Raw genomic sequence first — 16,718 nt, forward strand, 5'->3', positions numbered from 1 at the left:
AAATTAAAACATTATTCGTTAAATTATGAACCCTTTTTCATTAGCAAATATTCTCTTAACTATGAGCCAACTAGCTATATATATATATATATATATATATATATATATATATATATATATATATATATATATATATATATTTGTACTCATGGTGTATGCAGGGGGCGTTTCATTTCATATTTTGATTGACAGGCCTAGCGCCCAATAGAATGGCTCGCTGGCACAAAAGGGGTGGGGCGCCGAGTGACCAATGTTCCCACTCGGGTTTAGGGTTTAGAGTAGTTGGGGCTAATTTCCGCTCGGTGGTGGCCGTTTAGATTAAGTACCCCTCAACTTTTTTCATCCGACAGCCGTCGTCATGTCCAACAACAATGCCAGCAACAACTTAATTACTGCTAAAAGGGCCGTGAAGCAGCTCCGGTTAGAGGCCAGTATCCGGAGGATCAAGGTACGAACCCCTCAACATTGACACACAAACACGGAAGACTGAGCCAACTGTTGAATGGCGGAGACACACTGTTGCAGAAATGACACCGAGTGGACTCTTACATCATAGGTTTAAAAAAAAAAGTGGTCATTAAAGTTACACACACTCACACATAAGCTGGTTTCTAGTTGATTAAACCACAGCTATAAGCGAACAGTTTCTTCCGTGTTTTAACACCTGTCAGTTTTACGGCCTGTTTTGGGAACGCGTCACCACTTTAAAGTGTCAAAAGTATCGAGAGAAGTGACACATTTATTAAAGTTAAACCTCTTGGTGTTAGCTATCTAAAAGAAACAGGTGAACATTATCTCTCAAAATGTTACATAGACACACACCCATCCGTGTATTAAGCCGTTGCTTGCAAATGGTATGCAAAAGAACATGCCAGTTAGTCAATGTATGTAAATGAGAGAGTGGGTTGAGTAAGTTTGACAGCAGGCCAGCTGGAGCATTACAAATACTGTACATGTGATGAGAGGCTGTTTGTTTCCTCTCCCACACGCCATCATCATATGTCTGGCTCTGCAGGTGTCCCAGGCTGCTGCTGATCTGAGGAACTTCTGTCTTCAAAATGCCTCCAAGGACCCCCTCCTGGTCGGGGTCCCCTCCAGTGATAATCCCTTCAGACCCCCCAAGTCCTGTTCTCTGTTCTGAGGTAGGCCTGCTTTTTACTTCATTGAGGCTTCAGCTGGAGCGTGTTAAGCTTTACTATTAATTACACTAGGGAAGAATTGAATTACACCTTTACAATTAGTTTACACCATAGACTGTATAAAACTGGTTTACATTTAAACCAATCTACCAGATTCAGGCAGGCACTATAGAGCACCAAGAGCCACCAAGAAGTTGTAAAAACAAAAACTAAAAGATCGAATATTTCACATGACTTTATTGAACTCAAGATTGATTTTGAATAATTCACTCACCTGCATACAAGTCTTGGGCTGCATGATTATTTTCATCATAGATTACATTACCTTACATATCATTTAGCTGATGCTTTTATCCAAAGCAACTTCCAAGTCCATTTAACCGTGAAGGTACAGCAAGAATGAAGAACAAGTACATTAGCTTCAAATAAGCCAAACTACAAAGCGCCACATGTAAGTGCAATTTTAAGATTATTCAGCAAATTATTTTCTAGATTAAATGATTAATTGTTTTGTCTATAAAATGGCAGGAGATAACAGAAAATGAGCATCACAGTTAACCAAGGTGATGTCTTTAGATTGCTTGTTTTGTCCAACCAACAGCCTACAACATATTAAATTTACAATTGTATAAAAGCAGAAATTCCTGATATTGGAGAAGCTGGAATAAGCAAATGTTTTTCATTTTTGCTTGGGAAAAGAAAATCCACAAAAGATTAATGATTATAAAAAACAATTGCAGATATTTTTCTGTCAGTCCAATAATTGATTAATTGACTCATTGCATTCTGTATCAGTCTGTTTTATTGTGCTCTACTATGCTTTCTACTTGGATGCGTGTGAAGCCAAAAGCTAATTTCCACCTTTGTGGATAAGTTTGAATCGAAATCTAATCATATTTCAGTTAAAAAGAAAGATGAAACAAATCAATAAACAATGAGGCAATCAACAGAAATTAGACTAGCTAGTGGGGGTACATTTATATCACCAAAACCATGAACAAAATGCAGTGAAAAATGTATCGAGACTCAATTTAAAGGGCAACTATTATATAATATAGCATTTTCAGGATTATACTTGCATTTTGTGTTTGTATTAGAACATGTTTACATGCGTTAATGTTTAAAAAAACTTAAACTTTTTTAAACCAAATACTACTAACATAAAATGTTTCAGGAGTAATGTGACCCGAATTGGGGAGAATTTAATGACACTGGCGGCCAAGGTGACAACTGAAGAAGCTAAATACAATTCAGCCATCATTCATTTTAACTACACCTGTGCTTTTCATACTGTGACAAAACATATCTCCAGAGAAAAAGGCTTATAACAGCTAGTTTTTTAATTGTTATTGAGTGTTTCCCAATTATCTCTCTGTCCACAGCAGAAAGAAAGGTGGAGGATTTCTGAATTTACCCGTCGAAGGCTTTCTTTTCTTCTACTTGATGTTGCTGTCGATCGACCAGCAGCTCCTCTTGGGATGATGCACCATGGGACTGATGGGTTCGGGGGAAGGAACTGCTCCACTAGTTTGCCAAATGTAATGCTTTTAACTCCCATCTGTTACATTAAAGCAGGGCCAAACTCTACATGTTAAAAAAAAAAAATGTTATTGACACTAACTTGACTAATGATTAAGCCGGTTTACCTAGTACTTAACATGTCCAGTCTCAATTTCATGACCTAATGGTGTCAGTCTCCAGTCAGTGAAATTCAACCCATGTGATTGGCTACTGAAAGTGCAACTTCCTCTTGTATTTTGTAGGGCAGGTCAAACATTAATTTAAACCAGGTGCTGTTCAAGAACCAGAACATGTTGTGTTATATATATATATATATATATATATACATACATACACACACACACACACACAGTATTATATTGTGTGTCTTTAGAAAACACTGTGTATGTGGCCAACAAACATACTGGTAGCTTTTGAACTAAATTGATTAGTGTCTTCAACAATTCATGTATTTATGGCAATGGTAAAGGTGTTCTACTACTATTATAAGGTACAGCAACATGGTACAAACCCTATCAGTGCAGGCCATGGGATTGTCCTTTCATCCAGCCTTTTTTCTGTATATATTTAACAGCCTGTTAAAGGGGCACTATGCAGTTTTGGCCATTTCTGGCTTTTTGCTCACAGGTTTCTCTACAGAGCTCCCCCTACAGCTTCGGAATAGATAGCGAGACGACCACCATTCAACACGAAAAAAGTCATATAACCATTACAATGACCTCGAAGCTGTTCAGTTAAGGTAAATCAAGCCAAAAAAACTGCATAGTTCCCCTTTTAAGGTCACTTTTGTTAGCCTATATGTTCCTGTCTTTAATTTAAATATAAAACGCATCAAGGCCTTACACTGTTTGGATAGTGAAACCTGGTAGAACCTTTTAATGTAAATCACTTTAGATACACAAATGGCCAAACAGCAAATGTTAATATATCTGTTCAAAACTTCCAAAATATTTTCTGTATTGAATGAATCATGCTGAAATGACTTTAATAATAATTTTCCACACTGGAATCATATTCCAATCAACCAAAACCTTTACTACAGTTAGCCTGTATCTTTTCTTAACTTTGCTACTCTGGGCAACCTTTTAAAAATTAAACTACTTTTTCGAACACTGACTAATTGCTGTATGTGATTTTTGCATATCAATCTTTTTAAAGTATCACTTTTGAATTGTTTGAGACTTCATGACTCATAAGCTTTTAGTTAATGTTGTGACTAGAACACATGAACAGGTCAAAGAAGACGTTACATAGAAGTTGCAGCGTCTTTGTTTGATTTTGTTTATTTGGTCACCCGAATCTGCTCATAGTAAAGTGAATGTGGTGGTTGTTTTGTTGTCCGGTGGACTGCTGGACTACATTTGCCTGGTCAAATAATGACTGTGGTGGACATCTGGCCACACTGTCATACATGTACAGGATAACACTAGACAGGCAGTACCAACAACTCACTGTTAACTCCCAAGAATCACAGTGTATCAATGTCGGGGTTTTATGTTTCATATACAGACGGAGTCCTGGAAGATTTCTAAGACTGGTTTATTAATATTTGTGATATATTTTCAGGGGGGAAAAACAAAAATCCTGCTGTGTTTGCTCCACTTATGGTCTTGAAAACAAAATACAATACCATGTTATAATACATTTGATGGATTTCACCATACGCTAACGTGATGTAGATTTTGGGACCTGAATCAGTTTCTACTCCATAGAGAAGATTTAAAAAAAATAAAATAAAATGCTGAGCTAAACCTGCTGAGCATGTGAATCTGGGTGTGTCTCAGGGATTATCAAGTTTACTCCTCCCATCATTGACATTTCTTTGAATGTGATTTACAACACCTTCACCTCCTTATAATATAAAAAAAAGTAGTTAATACTTTCAAACCATGTGCACAAGTTGAAGTTTGGTAAGAAGCAGTTGGACTGAATCATTTCAGATCCTGAAGCTTCCATCCAGCCCTTTTGTTTGTGGTAATTAGCAGAAGTGCCATCAGCTGGAAATAAAAAGGGCAGCATCTGTCTAAGGAAGGTTTACTTTTCTGCTCAGGTAAGGCACTACATCAACATGTAAGCTGATCCATTGTTACTACAGTTACATATTTGTCCTTTAAGTATGTGTACATATTGTCTTGATCCTGTTTTGGTGCATACCAGTTACAATTACATGTGAGTAAAATGTCCCCTTGTTGCCAATATGTGAATATGGTATCCAGATGGCTTCCAGGTTTAGCCAGAAGAGACTTGGAAAACGCTCAGAGTCCTCAGGTAATACTGTCACCTTTTAGCTGAAATATAGAAACATGAGCCAAAAGCTTTAAACCATGCTGGATAAACAATCCAATCCACACCACCACCTACATGTCCGCCTGCTTCTCTTGTCTATCACAGACTCCTTTCTGCTGAGGGATCCTAGCCCCAGCCCTCTGAATGAGCTCTCCCACAGCGCCTCCTGGTGGGCCGACAGAGAGGAGCACAGAGAACAAGGAGACTCCCTCAGAGTGGGTCAAAATGAAGTGAATGAAATGGATGAATGCTTTTAATTCTGGGCGGGGGGGGGGGAAACTAAACCTCTACTTTGTAGGAACAATTAAAGGAGATGGATGAGCACGTGGCCAGGCTTCAGGACATGCTGAGATGTGAACGGGCCAAAGTAAGTTGCATGGGTGACAGACAAAGTGCAATATGTTACTATCTGAATACACTATTCCCCTTTCTCAAAATCATATCTACCCTCTCGCCAGTGCACTCGTCTGCAGCTGCGGTGTAACCAGCAGGAGGTGGAGATGAGGCGTCGAGAGCAGCACACCAACAGACTGAAGGAGCGGGTGTCTCAGCTGACTGACCGTCACAATATCAAAGGACCCTGTGAGACTCACTCAGTCCTGTTAGTTACATTGACAGAATGTTTTACCCACAGATGTTTGCTTATATATAGCATGTTTACTGAAACCACGCAAATGTTTACTGTCTTGCATTTTTCTATCCAGCCATAGAGGTGTTGAACCTTACGCCTGGAGGTCGAGGCAAAAGAGAACAGCCAATCAAATCATTCAGGTCTACTGCAAAGTAAGTTGTTATTGTCATCACGTTTTGATTACAGCCTTTAAATGCATTCGCCACCTCCCCTTTCTTATCCTCGCTTGTTCTTCTCTCCACCTTGTAGACGAGAAGAGGAAACACTGCGTCTGATGTTGGAGCGCAGAGAAGCAGAGCTCAGGGAGGCGATGAAGCTGCGCCACAGCATCGCCACTTTACTTCATGCACTCAGAGTCGACATGGAGCATGTCAGTAAAAGTAGAGAGCTCTTTGACTAAGGCCGGTGTTGGTCAATAAATAGCATTGGTCATTGAGCCCAAGAGACATTCATTAAATATTAAGTGAACTAAAGTATTAACAACAACCTCACTACATGGTCTATTTAGCTGTCCCGGAGCTTTCTATTGTTTCCAAATGGTCTTCCTCAGCAGATGTTGCTGCTGCAGAGTTGGTTAAGGAGTTAAAGCAGAGTTTGCCTAATAAAAGGTCCATTTTAGTAGCTGTTCTGGATTTCATTCCTTGAACTTTTAAGCCACCATGGCTGAGACGTCCCTAAAGTGTTCAGAAAAAAATGGAAACTCCATCTGCTGAGGAAGATTGTGTAAAGCCGTCAAAACGGCTACTAAAGTTACATATTGTTTTCTCAAGTACTGTTTCTAAGGTGAAGAGTTAACTTTCAATCTTTAAGTTATAGTGCTGAATCCAAAATTACGTATTCAACATAACAAATAAGTCTAACCTTTTTTTTTTTTTGAAGACCCTGTCAGACGGTGCGGATGTTCAGGATGAGGCACAAGCTGAAGACAACAGGCTTGATCAAGCTGAGGTAGCGCTTGGTGACCATGTAACAGGAGGTGTGGTTCAGTGTTGGAGGCAGGTGCAGAGGAGACTGGGTGGTGGCCCATCTGAAGGTAAACATCCAGGTTAACCAATATTTAAAGTGCTGCTTTGATGAGTTGTGCCTTTTTGAGAAGACTTATCAAGAATTGGAGATTTGTCTTCAGCTTTAATTTTGTTTTTGCTAAACCAATGATCGATTAACACTCGTGTAAAAGAATACAATATGTTGTCTTTGTTGACTGTAGGCCACGCTGGTGTTGATACTGACCATGACAAGCTCCTGGCTCAACTAGAAACTGAACTGAAAGAGAGTCAACAGCTAGTCCGATTACAACAGCAGCTGCTGCAGGTATGATTGTCCATCTCAGACACACACTTTTGCTAGTGTCGGACTTAGTAATACTACTTTCTGTCTGCAGGACAGCTTAGCTTCGCCTGTGCCCTGTGAACTGGCTGATTCCTACTTTTTGGAAGAGTGGGAACGTCTTCAGATGCGCTGGGCAGAGCTTGATCATCAGAGGCGGGCTTTTAAAAAGGAGAGGCAGTCCTTCACCGATGCTGCAATCCGACTTAGCCATGAGGTGGGAAGAAAATGAGGCAGGGACTATTATTGTTTTGAAAATTTGCCTTTAAAAGGGCTTTAAATCCGTATGGTGTACGAAACCCTCTGTCCTTAAACCCTTGATTCAGCTAAGGTAAAATTACAAGGAATGGAACAAACGTCCGGAAGAGCAAACCGATGAGAGATCCCTCTCCCTCTTTTTGTGCATTTACAGTAGTTTCCTCATCCACTGCATGCTGGCTTAAAAGGCAGCTTCTTACTGTGTAACTTGTATCTTTTGTGTGCAGCGCCGTGATTTTGAGCAACAGAAGGCCTCTGTCCTGAAGCAGCAGTATCTGCTGGACTCCCCTCTGTCTGGTAAAGGAGCACCAAGCCACAACAGGAGAGAGAGCACTGGACTCGGTGAGTATGCAGTTAAATTAAAGGGTGGAGTGATGGGAGACCGATGTTTTAATGTGGTGAAATACATTTACTTCAAAAGTCCTAACACATTATGTGTACGTGACTGCAGATTTTTCAAGTTTGGGGCCCACCAGCATATCTTGCTGTCTTCCCATTACACCATCTTCAACCAAGTCGGGGACAGCCGCTGTTTCTGGATCACATCAGAGAAGAGTCAGAGTTCAAACCCCCAGCACTCCTGAGCTCTACTCTGCCCTCAATCTGTCATACAACTGCAGGTTAGTCAAATCTGGCTTTCATAGCGATAGCAGTGTACATAAAGAGAAAAATGAATCTTGGAAAAAACCGCTTTCCCTGTGGTCAAAAGCATTCACTGCAATCTCAGTGCTTTGGATGAGTTAAGTCTGGCAATGTGTGTTGCTGATGCAGAATAAACAAATAACAGCTAATGTATTTTCTCCTTTTTTTTTTTAATGAAATTCTCTACACACAGCTAATCAGGCCCAAATGATACTGTAAACATGTTTTCTATTACTCGTTCCTCTTTTCTCTCAAAACCAGAGAGTTTGATGACCAGTCAGAGACATGGAAAGGCCGAGCAGACACACGACAGGCTCCACACTTGTCATTTGAATACAATTTTGATGATAGGTGGTGATTAAAAAAGAAAATGCTGTACCTTACCATTTTCACTTTTTAAAATAATCAATAAAGGCTGATTTTAAAATTTTTCCTAGTGTTATTTTCTTCCACAGTGCTGTTTGAAAAAGATGTAAATTTAATTTTTCCAATTTTGACTACAGCAGGATATAAAATCCCTTTGACACATTGTCTATTCTGTTTAAACCAGGAAAGTGTTTTTCAAAGGTATTTTATATGCCTCTATTAGACAGTAGTGTAAACAGACATGCAACAAAGGTCACCAGCCGGATTTAAACCAAGGATGTTGCGGCTATGTGGTAAAGTATTTTAAACCAGGAACTCTAATTGTAGCACATTGCTACAGTAAGTCTGTGTGTGGTAATGTGTTAATTATTGTTGGTCAAATTATAAATCTGCAGCTGCATGATGAGAATTGACTGCTTTCTTCACAAATCAATGTGTTTCCAAAACGGCTTCAAAGCTTCTCGGCATGGATTCTCCAAGTGTCTGAACTCAACTGAAGGGATGAATATCATTCTTAAGAGAAAATGTATTCCTTCATTTGGTGTTTTGATGACTGTCAAACATGTCAGTCCAAAATATGTTGTATGTTTTCAGTTGGCATATGATTCATCATTTTCATACTCAACAAACCATTCAGAGACCACGCTTGTCCTGTATGGAAGCATCTGCATGTATGTTTAGGCTAACTGAAATAAAACCATGCCAATCTCTAGGTATGGTGAAGGGCATGTGATGATGTGGGGCTATTTTAATTCCAAAGGCCAAGGGAACTTTATCAGGATGCATAGTATCCTGGATCCATGAAATAACTGGCCTTTAAAAATAAATATCTGCCTGCCTCTATGGGAATTTAACATAGGGATGTAGTGACTTATGTCCCCTGTATTTTTAGGAAGAACATTTATTTATTTGCGACACATTTTTTCACAAAGAAAATTGGTGTCCTTAAAGATTGGATTTTCCCTAATTTTTTTTAATGAAGGCATTAAGATCAATTTCCAAAAAAATGCTTTTTTTATTCCTCTTTTTAGTCAACTTTAGCATGGGTTCATAAACTTATGAGCACCACTGTATTTAGATATTTCCTTTGTCTCCCATCTGTATAGGGATTAGTGAAAGTAGTAGCTGTATTCAACAGGAAAGGTTGCTGCTTCAAATCTTTTACCAGCACCTAAAGGTCAGTCAGTCAATATTGTTACTTCTACATGAATTATAATACATTTTACCCATAAATAGACCATATTCCAAACTATTATGTTGGTATTAATAGTATCTTAGTAAAATCGGAAAAACGTGCTTTTTCACCCTATTATTATTTATGAGAGCATTTACTAACTTTAGAAACAAAACCTGAGAACTAAAAATTAAAAAAAACTAATGGGCTTCTTGGTGTGCAAACTGTGCATGAAACTCATGCCATGAGTGGATATAGTGGCATCACTCCGCTTGTTTGATGACCTGCACGTGCGGTGCGTAAGCTCATGTGATTGGCTGCTCGCACGGTGGGGCGTTTTTTCCTTTCACCTCTTGTGCTCAATTAACAATTACCAACTTCAAAACTTTGTTACGCGTGCCTGGCGCCGGTGTGTCTGCTGTCCTTTACGTCGTTATTACAAAGTCAACAACTCCCATCATCTCACTGAAAGGGAGTTTGGCAGACAAGACGTTTGGCCAAGAAGGAGCTATAACGAACGGCATGGTTTGGGGGCTTTTCCATCACATACCGCGCTTCATGGAGTCTGACAGCAAACGTTTCCAGCCCTGGAGAGACTACATGGGACTGTCGGACACAATCAGAGAGATCCTGGGCCGGCACAGGGTCAATGAGTCCGCACTTCCAGCCTCTAAAGCTCCGCACTCACAATCTGATGACCTGATGTCTGTGCGCATAGGGCTAAACACAGTTTGCAACCACGGGGCAGACTGTGCGCCAGATCTCTCCGGTATATCTACCCTGCCAGGCTCTTTGACTCATCAACGCCCACCTGATGCTTTGTGGTATACTACCGACCCGTTTCGTGCCGATACTTCAGACACAGTGGATTTGAAGCTAGTTTCAAGACCGATGGGCTCCCGGGGACCTAAAGAACGCAAGAAAACCACTCGTTTCAAAAGCCCCGATCCTCCGTTGTTACCGGCGTCACCTGAACGCATGTTCTGCAGTTTCTGCAAGCACAACGGGGAGTCCGAGTTGGTTTGCGGATCCCACTGGCTAAAGAACCAGGCCGGAGATGTTTTGTGCCCCTATCTGCGGCAGTATGTGTGTCCTCTGTGCGGAGCCACAGGGGCCAAAGCTCATACTAAGCGCTTCTGCCCCAAAGTGGACAGCGCGTACAGCTCCGTGTACGCCAAGTGCAGACGCTGAACCAACAGATGGTATAGGTAGCAACAAGGTCGAATCCTTTATTATTGGAGTGTGGATTTGTTTATTAGCACGTGTGGTTTTCATTTGCATGCTTTGGCACGTTTGCCGTGTAGCCTTTTACAGGCTAATGCTGATTGGAGTTATTTTCCAGCTGGTCTTTTTGTCAGCCTAACCTTCTATAACCGCGTCCGTCTGGATTTTGTATCATCATCATCATCGTTCAATAACGACTGCCAGATATTATGTTTGGGAGGAGAACCAAATACCTATTTCAAACGGATTGTATTGTTTTACATTTTTAAAACGTGGTCACCTAATGTCCAGTTTCATACTGTTCATGCATTGAAGGATTATAAATGTCAAACCTTTTATAAGACTACAGTCATCAGTCCTAACATGTAAACACCTTGTGACCATGTCAGCATTTTAAATTTTTTAAAATATGAGTGACTTGTTCTTGTTCTGATGTGTAAAATATCTGTTCTTGAGGCATGTTTTATTTTGAATATTGTATTTGAGGCTCTTCTAAAATGCCATTTCAGCTCTTCTTACTTTGTTAAAAGAAATTGAATTTCTGTGTGAAATAATTGTATGCCAGAAGTTATAAATATGTAAATTCACAACATTGGTGTGTGTCTTTGTCATCATCTCTCTCTATTCTTTAAAATAATGTAATAGAATATGAAGCTAGCCATATAGGGCAGACCTGACTGTATTACTAATTATGTAATAATTACACAATATTTAAGATTACTGACGTAATAAACAACACCCAGCTTTATTTGGGGAGAACAAGAACAACTGAGCTATTAAACTGAACATTCCAGCTGTCAATAGTACAAGAGTGTAAAAAAAAAAAAAAAAAAGTTGTATAGTAACATTTAAAAGTGCCTTCATTACCCACAAACCATTAGGGCAACCATAAGCTCAGGATGACAGGGACTTGAAACAAATCCTCAACGGATGGAGCTCCTTGAAGCTTTACTGCCACGGCGCAGGTTCTCCAGCTCTCTGTGAGTGGCCATGACCTTACGACTGGAAGAAAGCAACCAGAGGAACAGAATTCTGATTATCGCCTTTAATAACTAACTTTCTTTACCAGATTTGCTTTCGACAACAAGTAGAACAAATTAAGGTTGAAGGCAGGTTGAAGATGTTGTTCATGTATTTATTGCCATTAGCCCCTCAACTCAACCAAATGTTTCCTCATATAGATCTGTATTTTTTTGTTTTAAATGTGCTCTATTGTGGGCAAGTTTGTATTTAGGCTACTATTAATAGTGTATCAGTTTGATTTGGTGCCCAGAGTTTCCCTCAGTACACCATCCACCCACGCTAAAGTAGTGATGTTAGACTCGCGGACCAATCATTCTTTTTGAACCACTCAAGTAACAAGTAACTTGATTCGCAAGTGGGAGTGAATCCAAAATCCTGCTTCTGTATGGTGTATGCGCAGTTGTGCGTAATAGCCAGGTTAACTCAATCCCAACGTCCATAATCGGGGTGGTGCACTGTACCAATTTGTAAAACTCGCGTCTGCCCTGTCTGCTGGTCGCCTGTGGGCGTGGGATATATTATCCATTACAACTATCATCAAATCATCCAAGTTTTTACCAAGTCTCACTTTGGCATTTCCTTGGTTGTTCACACAGTGGTGTACACACAGTATATCCATTTATCTTTATCTATCTATATATAGTACCAGTCAAAAGTTTGGACACGCTGGGCGCCCAGATAGCTCAGTTGGTAGAGTGGGCACCCATATATAGAGGTTTACTCCTTGACGCAGCGGCCACGGGTTCGACTCCGACCTGCAGGCCTTTGCTGCATGTCATTCCCCCTCTCTCTCCCCTTTCATGTCTTCAGCTGTCATGTCAAATAAAGGCCTAAAATGCCCAAAAAAATAATCTTAAAGTTTGGACACGCTATCTCATTGACTTGTATAGTAAAATGTGTCCAAACTTTTGACTGGTACTGTATATTGGACAGAATAGAAAAAGAAGCATTTACTAACTTTAGAGAAGAGAGTTCTCTGACGAGTCCACAGATCAGGTCTGTAGCATCTTCATGGCAGTCTGCAGAACCAAGATCTTCCTCCTCCTCCATCACCTCACTGGATGGAGAGAAAGTAAAAAAGTTGGATGGATATAAAAAAGTGGCGTATAAGCTTTCATATTCTGTTGTTTTTTTCATTTTACAAGAGTACGAATCTGAATTCCCTGCATGTTAATCAAATTTTTTGTTACACTGTAATCTGTCCTTCTTAACAATCTTTGAGGTCAAAGGAGCTTGCTTCAATTCCATTAGTAAGTTGTTTGTCTAGGTGGAAGAAGACACCACTGGGTTTCCCACGCCTCTAATGAGCTAAACCCTGAGCTTGTTTACACTGGATGTTCATCAGGAGAGCTGGTCTGCGAAGGGTCACTTGCTTCCCCAACCTTCCCTTTTTTTCTCCCCACTGTCAGGGTTCTTGTGGGATTTAACCCCCTTCCTTACGTCAGAACGATGGTGTTCAGCTGCGAGTCTGACACGTAATCCAAGTACCCAGATCCAAACGGGTCAGCGGTGTTCCTGGTCTGAGGGGGCTCATCACAATCCCCCTGTGTGCAAAAAACAAAAACAAATCAACCATTTCTGTATAGTTAGAAGGTAAACGCATAATAGATAACATTCAGTATATCAATTTGGTGAGTTTCATGTTTTTTTGTAAGATTATTTTTTTGGCCATTTATTTATATAGGACAGCTGAAGTCATGAAAGGGGAGAGAGAGGGGGGAATGACATGCAGCAAAGTGCCGCCGTTGGAGTTGAACCTGCAGCCACTGCGTCAAGGAGTAAACCTCTATATATGGGCGCACGGTCTACCAGGTGAGCTACCCAGGCGCCCCATGTATTTTTTTTTTGTGTGAAGACTGTTAGTGTGTCAGTAATTCAGAAAGCTACCCGCCTTTTGCAGGTGATCGTCAGACGTCTATTAAAGCTTACACATTGCTAGCTAGTAAGCATTCAGCTTCATATAAATTATTTGTGTAACTGCATTAGTAAATGGGATGTGCAGTAGGACTGCACCTAAACAATTATTTTCATCATTTATTTCAATTAATTAATTGTTTAGTCAGTAAAATGTTAGACAACAGTGAAAAACACCCATCACACGTTCAGAGAGCTAAAGGTGACATTGTCAAATAGCTCGTTTTGTCCAACTAATAGTCCACAACAAAGATATTCAATTTACGATGATATAAAACAGAAGAGCAGCAAACCACCACATTTAGGAAAACTGGAAACCCACTAATATTGGGTATTTTCTGTTGCTACTGCATTAACCATAAACACTACACAATTATGCGATGTGGCAAAGGGATGACCATATGCACAACACTGAAAAAACTATTTGCTTAAAAAACAAGGACTCTTGAATAACACCTCTGACGGTCTCAATAAACATTATGAGCTTCATTAAACTGATATTTTGTAAGTCTGTCCCTCCACTCACGCTGTCTTTCCTCTCTGAGCCACTGGGTGTCACTGCAGCCTCGCAGAGCTCCACAGTGTTGAATTCTGCTGACCGGGTGTCTGTGAATGAAGTGTCTGCTTTAGGTCCGTCACTGTCCCCAGCATCAGCAGTCAACTCTTCCTTCTTCTCATCTTTTGCCCTGGTTGCACTATTCACTTGAGGAAGGGCAGCCTTGATTGCATCCCGGTTCTCAGTCTCCTCATTTTGAGTTGGATTAGAGTCAAAAGTGAAGGCAGGACTTTGGTCTACTAGTGCTGACCCATCTTCCCCATCTTTAATTTGTTCCTGAGGTTTTTCAGCCACAATCTCAGCGGTCCGTCCTTCAAGTTCCTGCTGCTCCTGATTCCCCAAAAGCTCCTCCTCTGCAGGTGGGTCTGACTTTGTGTCACCACTTTGCTCTGGATCAGGCACTATGCCTCCTTCAACCTCACAACTCTTTCCCTTCGAGCAGCCCGGATCACACACAGTGCCGGTCTCATCTGAGGTAGGGACAGCAATGTGGACTTCAGTTTCTGCCCTGTGTTAGAAAACAATGTTATCATCAAGCGGGCAGTAATGAATCACATTTACACCTGTTATTGTAATAAGTACTGTATATTTTGTTTCGGGTGTGTTTTTCAGTGATTTCACTAAAATCTTTACTACAACAGTGGATATGTCCTAAAATGTGTCCAATAGAGTACAGATGTTATTGACAGATGTTAATCCAACTTGAGCGGCAAATGACACTACTCTTTACTGGTAGTTGTCATGACAGTGCAAAAAAATGAAACTAAAAATGTAAGAATATTTAACATGCAGTTTGGGTTCCTCACTACATTATTCTGACCTGTCATCCTCGCCACAGTGACTGGACTGAAGTTTTATCTCTGCCTCGCTCTGCTCTGTGACACTGCCTACTGGGATTGATACTGAGTATGATAACGGGGTTGAAGATACAATCTTTTCCTGAGCCACAAGGTCAGCTGTGTCATTACAAATCTGCTTCTCAGCTCTCTCCGGTCCATTCTGCCCGTTCTCACGTTTTTGTGTCTGTAAAAAGTGACTCCGCTCCCTCTCTGTCAGACCACACATACCCATTCTTCGCTTCTTTTTGGCCGGTAAGCCCACTGCTGCGTCCTTTGTGATTTCCTTGACATTGGCCATGTACACATTGCTGGGTTCTTCTCGGCTGGTTTCTTGGTTTTTCTCCAAATTACATTGAGAGTTATCCTCTGCAACCAGCTGCTCCTCGAAAGCACTTCCATCACCTTCTTCAGAGATTGGCAAGAAGACCTCAAGTTGATCAGTGCATGTTTGAGATGGTGATCTGCTACATTCCTCTGCAGTCATTTCATCCTTACCCTTTCCACTCTTGGTGGCATCATTATCAGCATGTACGCTTAAGCCCTCCGGGTGAGAATCATTGTTGGGATTGGTGACTGTAGTCCCTTCTTGCTCTTCAAAAGCTTTACCTGTCCCATTCAAGTAAACATCTGTTGCTTCTGTATGGTTTTTGTGTGTGTCAGGATCTTGTTTGGTGAGGCAGGACTGTTCTGCTGCCTCATGCTGTTGAGTTGAAATCATAATAGATTCCTGCAGAGGGGGCTGGTGGCACTGAAGCAGAGCAGCATCCACTGCTGTATTATCTCCTTCAGTGTTCTGAAATAAAAAAAAAATAGAATGAGTTGTGAACAAATCTGGCTTGATAAGATGTAAATGTAGGTTCTGTTTCAATCACCTAAATTACCTGAGGATGGAGAGCAGCCTGAACATCCTCAGTCTCTGAGATTTCATCACTTGGACATTCCCTTTTCCTTGACCTGAGTGACCGAGTCTGAGGTGGAGCTAAGCTGACTTAACACATAAGGACCATTTCAATTAAAAGTATCACTGTAGCTGATAACACTTAAAGGAGTGTGTCTTAATGATAAAGTCAAGCTGTATAACAAGCAGAATTTGCTAAGAAAGTGTTTATCATTTAGTTTTAAAATGTAGGTCTTTAAAAAAAATATAAAATAATCATATATGGTTTCTGTTCAACAGTAAAACACAAAAATTAGCCAATGTTGTGGGAAAATAGCATCTCCTTTACCACTGCTGTTGATCTTTGCTTTATATTTGGCCATCTCCTCTTCCTAAAGAATACAAATAAGTGAACTCAATACAGACATAACAACATAAGGTTAGTAGCAAAAAATATTGCCTATAATTACCATAAACAATTTCCAGTGTTACGGTTATATCCTGATGGTTAGCTTTAGCTTATAACCTTAGCCAACTAACAATTAATGTTAATGTAGCTAGGCAGCTAGCGAACATCAACACTGACTGAATAAAGAAAGTTGAAGATATGCCTTGGATAAAGTTACTAAGTGTACTTGCTAAGGTTCAAACAAACATTTTTTTGCTGATTAAATTCAATCCCTGTAGGTAGACAGTGACAAAATGTCGCGAAATATTTTTTCCCACCTGAACCATGGATGTATTAAGAGAACGGACCTGAACCCATTGACATATAATAAAAGCCTGAACCGTGCCTGGACTTGACGTCGGTGTTTTACGTTAGTAATGGGTGTGTTTTCGTCTGGACGTAAAGCGCGATGTGCGTTGCCACTGAGACGCAATGTAGGAAGTAAATTCCACATACGTTCTCTTCCATAGTCTATTCCCCTCTTAGGATGGCGA

At 40.4% G+C, this 16,718-nt stretch overlaps 4 protein-coding genes across 5 annotated transcripts; 3 read left to right on the plus strand and 1 right to left on the minus strand.

The window, feature by feature from the left end:
- Positions 1-242: 242 nt before the first annotated feature.
- LOC144535146 (guanine nucleotide-binding protein G(I)/G(S)/G(O) subunit gamma-5) lies at positions 243-3,776 on the plus strand. Of its 2 annotated transcripts, none has more exons than XM_078277460.1 (3): positions 243-448; positions 1,016-1,142; positions 2,525-3,776. In XM_078277460.1, the coding sequence occupies exons 1-2, from the start codon at positions 359-361 to the stop codon at positions 1,139-1,141; spliced, it is 216 nt and encodes a 71-aa protein (XP_078133586.1). In that variant the 5' UTR covers positions 243-358; the 3' UTR covers position 1,142; positions 2,525-3,776. The 2 variants fall into 2 exon arrangements, with proteins under 2 accessions (XP_078133586.1, XP_078133579.1); XM_078277453.1 differs by having other exon boundaries at positions 244-448; positions 2,522-3,776.
- Positions 3,777-3,838: 62 nt separating this feature from the next.
- On the plus strand, positions 3,839-8,161 carry LOC144535136 (afadin- and alpha-actinin-binding protein). The gene is made up of 12 exons (XM_078277444.1): positions 3,839-4,928; positions 5,052-5,161; positions 5,245-5,313; positions 5,405-5,528; positions 5,651-5,729; positions 5,827-5,947; positions 6,457-6,610; positions 6,785-6,888; positions 6,959-7,120; positions 7,389-7,503; positions 7,613-7,781; positions 8,065-8,161. Exons 1-12 carry the CDS (start codon positions 4,877-4,879, stop codon positions 8,159-8,161), a joined length of 1,356 nt encoding a protein of 451 aa, XP_078133570.1. The 5' UTR covers positions 3,839-4,876.
- Positions 8,162-9,865: 1,704 nt separating this feature from the next.
- nanos3 (nanos homolog 3) lies at positions 9,866-10,534 on the plus strand. The gene has a single exon (XM_078268491.1). It carries the CDS (start codon positions 9,866-9,868, stop codon positions 10,532-10,534), a length of 669 nt encoding a protein of 222 aa, XP_078124617.1.
- A 754-nt stretch (positions 10,535-11,288) lies between these two features.
- On the minus strand, positions 11,289-16,688 carry LOC144535167 (uncharacterized). The gene is made up of 8 exons (XM_078277485.1): positions 16,503-16,688; positions 16,126-16,168; positions 15,781-15,887; positions 14,881-15,692; positions 14,031-14,568; positions 13,031-13,134; positions 12,549-12,647; positions 11,289-11,569 (listed from the first exon to the last, which is right to left on the minus strand). The coding sequence occupies exons 1-8, from the start codon at positions 16,509-16,511 to the stop codon at positions 11,491-11,493; spliced, it is 1,791 nt and encodes a 596-aa protein (XP_078133611.1). The 5' UTR covers positions 16,512-16,688; the 3' UTR covers positions 11,289-11,490.
- Positions 16,689-16,718: the final 30 nt, after the last annotated feature.

This window comes from Sander vitreus, chromosome 2, assembly GCF_031162955.1.
Source record: "Sander vitreus isolate 19-12246 chromosome 2, sanVit1, whole genome shotgun sequence".
Lineage (NCBI taxonomy): Eukaryota > Metazoa > Chordata > Actinopteri > Perciformes > Percidae > Sander > Sander vitreus.

Bases quoted from the DNA above. Each gene is read 5' to 3' on its own strand.
- nanos3 (XM_078268491.1), top strand. From the start codon at position 9,866: ATGGTTTGGGGGCTTTTCCATCACATACCGCGCTTCATGGAGTCTGAC.
- LOC144535167 (XM_078277485.1), bottom strand. The intron at 15,693-15,780 runs GTAATTTAGGTG...TTTTTATTTCAG, and splicing joins AGGCTGCTCTCCATCCTCAG to AACACTGAAGGAGATAATAC. The intron at 12,648-13,030 runs GTAAGGAAGGGG...CTCTCCATCCAG, and splicing joins CTGAACACCATCGTTCTGAC to TGAGGTGATGGAGGAGGAGG.
- LOC144535136 (XM_078277444.1), top strand. From the start codon at position 4,877: ATGGCTTCCAGGTTTAGCCAGAAGAGACTTGGAAAACGCTCAGAGTCC. The intron at 7,121-7,388 runs GTGGGAAGAAAA...TTTTGTGTGCAG, and splicing joins CAATCCGACTTAGCCATGAG to CGCCGTGATTTTGAGCAACA. The intron at 7,504-7,612 runs GTGAGTATGCAG...ACGTGACTGCAG, and splicing joins GAGAGAGAGCACTGGACTCG to ATTTTTCAAGTTTGGGGCCC.
- LOC144535146 (XM_078277460.1), top strand. From the start codon at position 359: ATGTCCAACAACAATGCCAGCAACAACTTAATTACTGCTAAAAGGGCC. The intron at 449-1,015 runs GTACGAACCCCT...CTGGCTCTGCAG, and splicing joins CCAGTATCCGGAGGATCAAG to GTGTCCCAGGCTGCTGCTGA.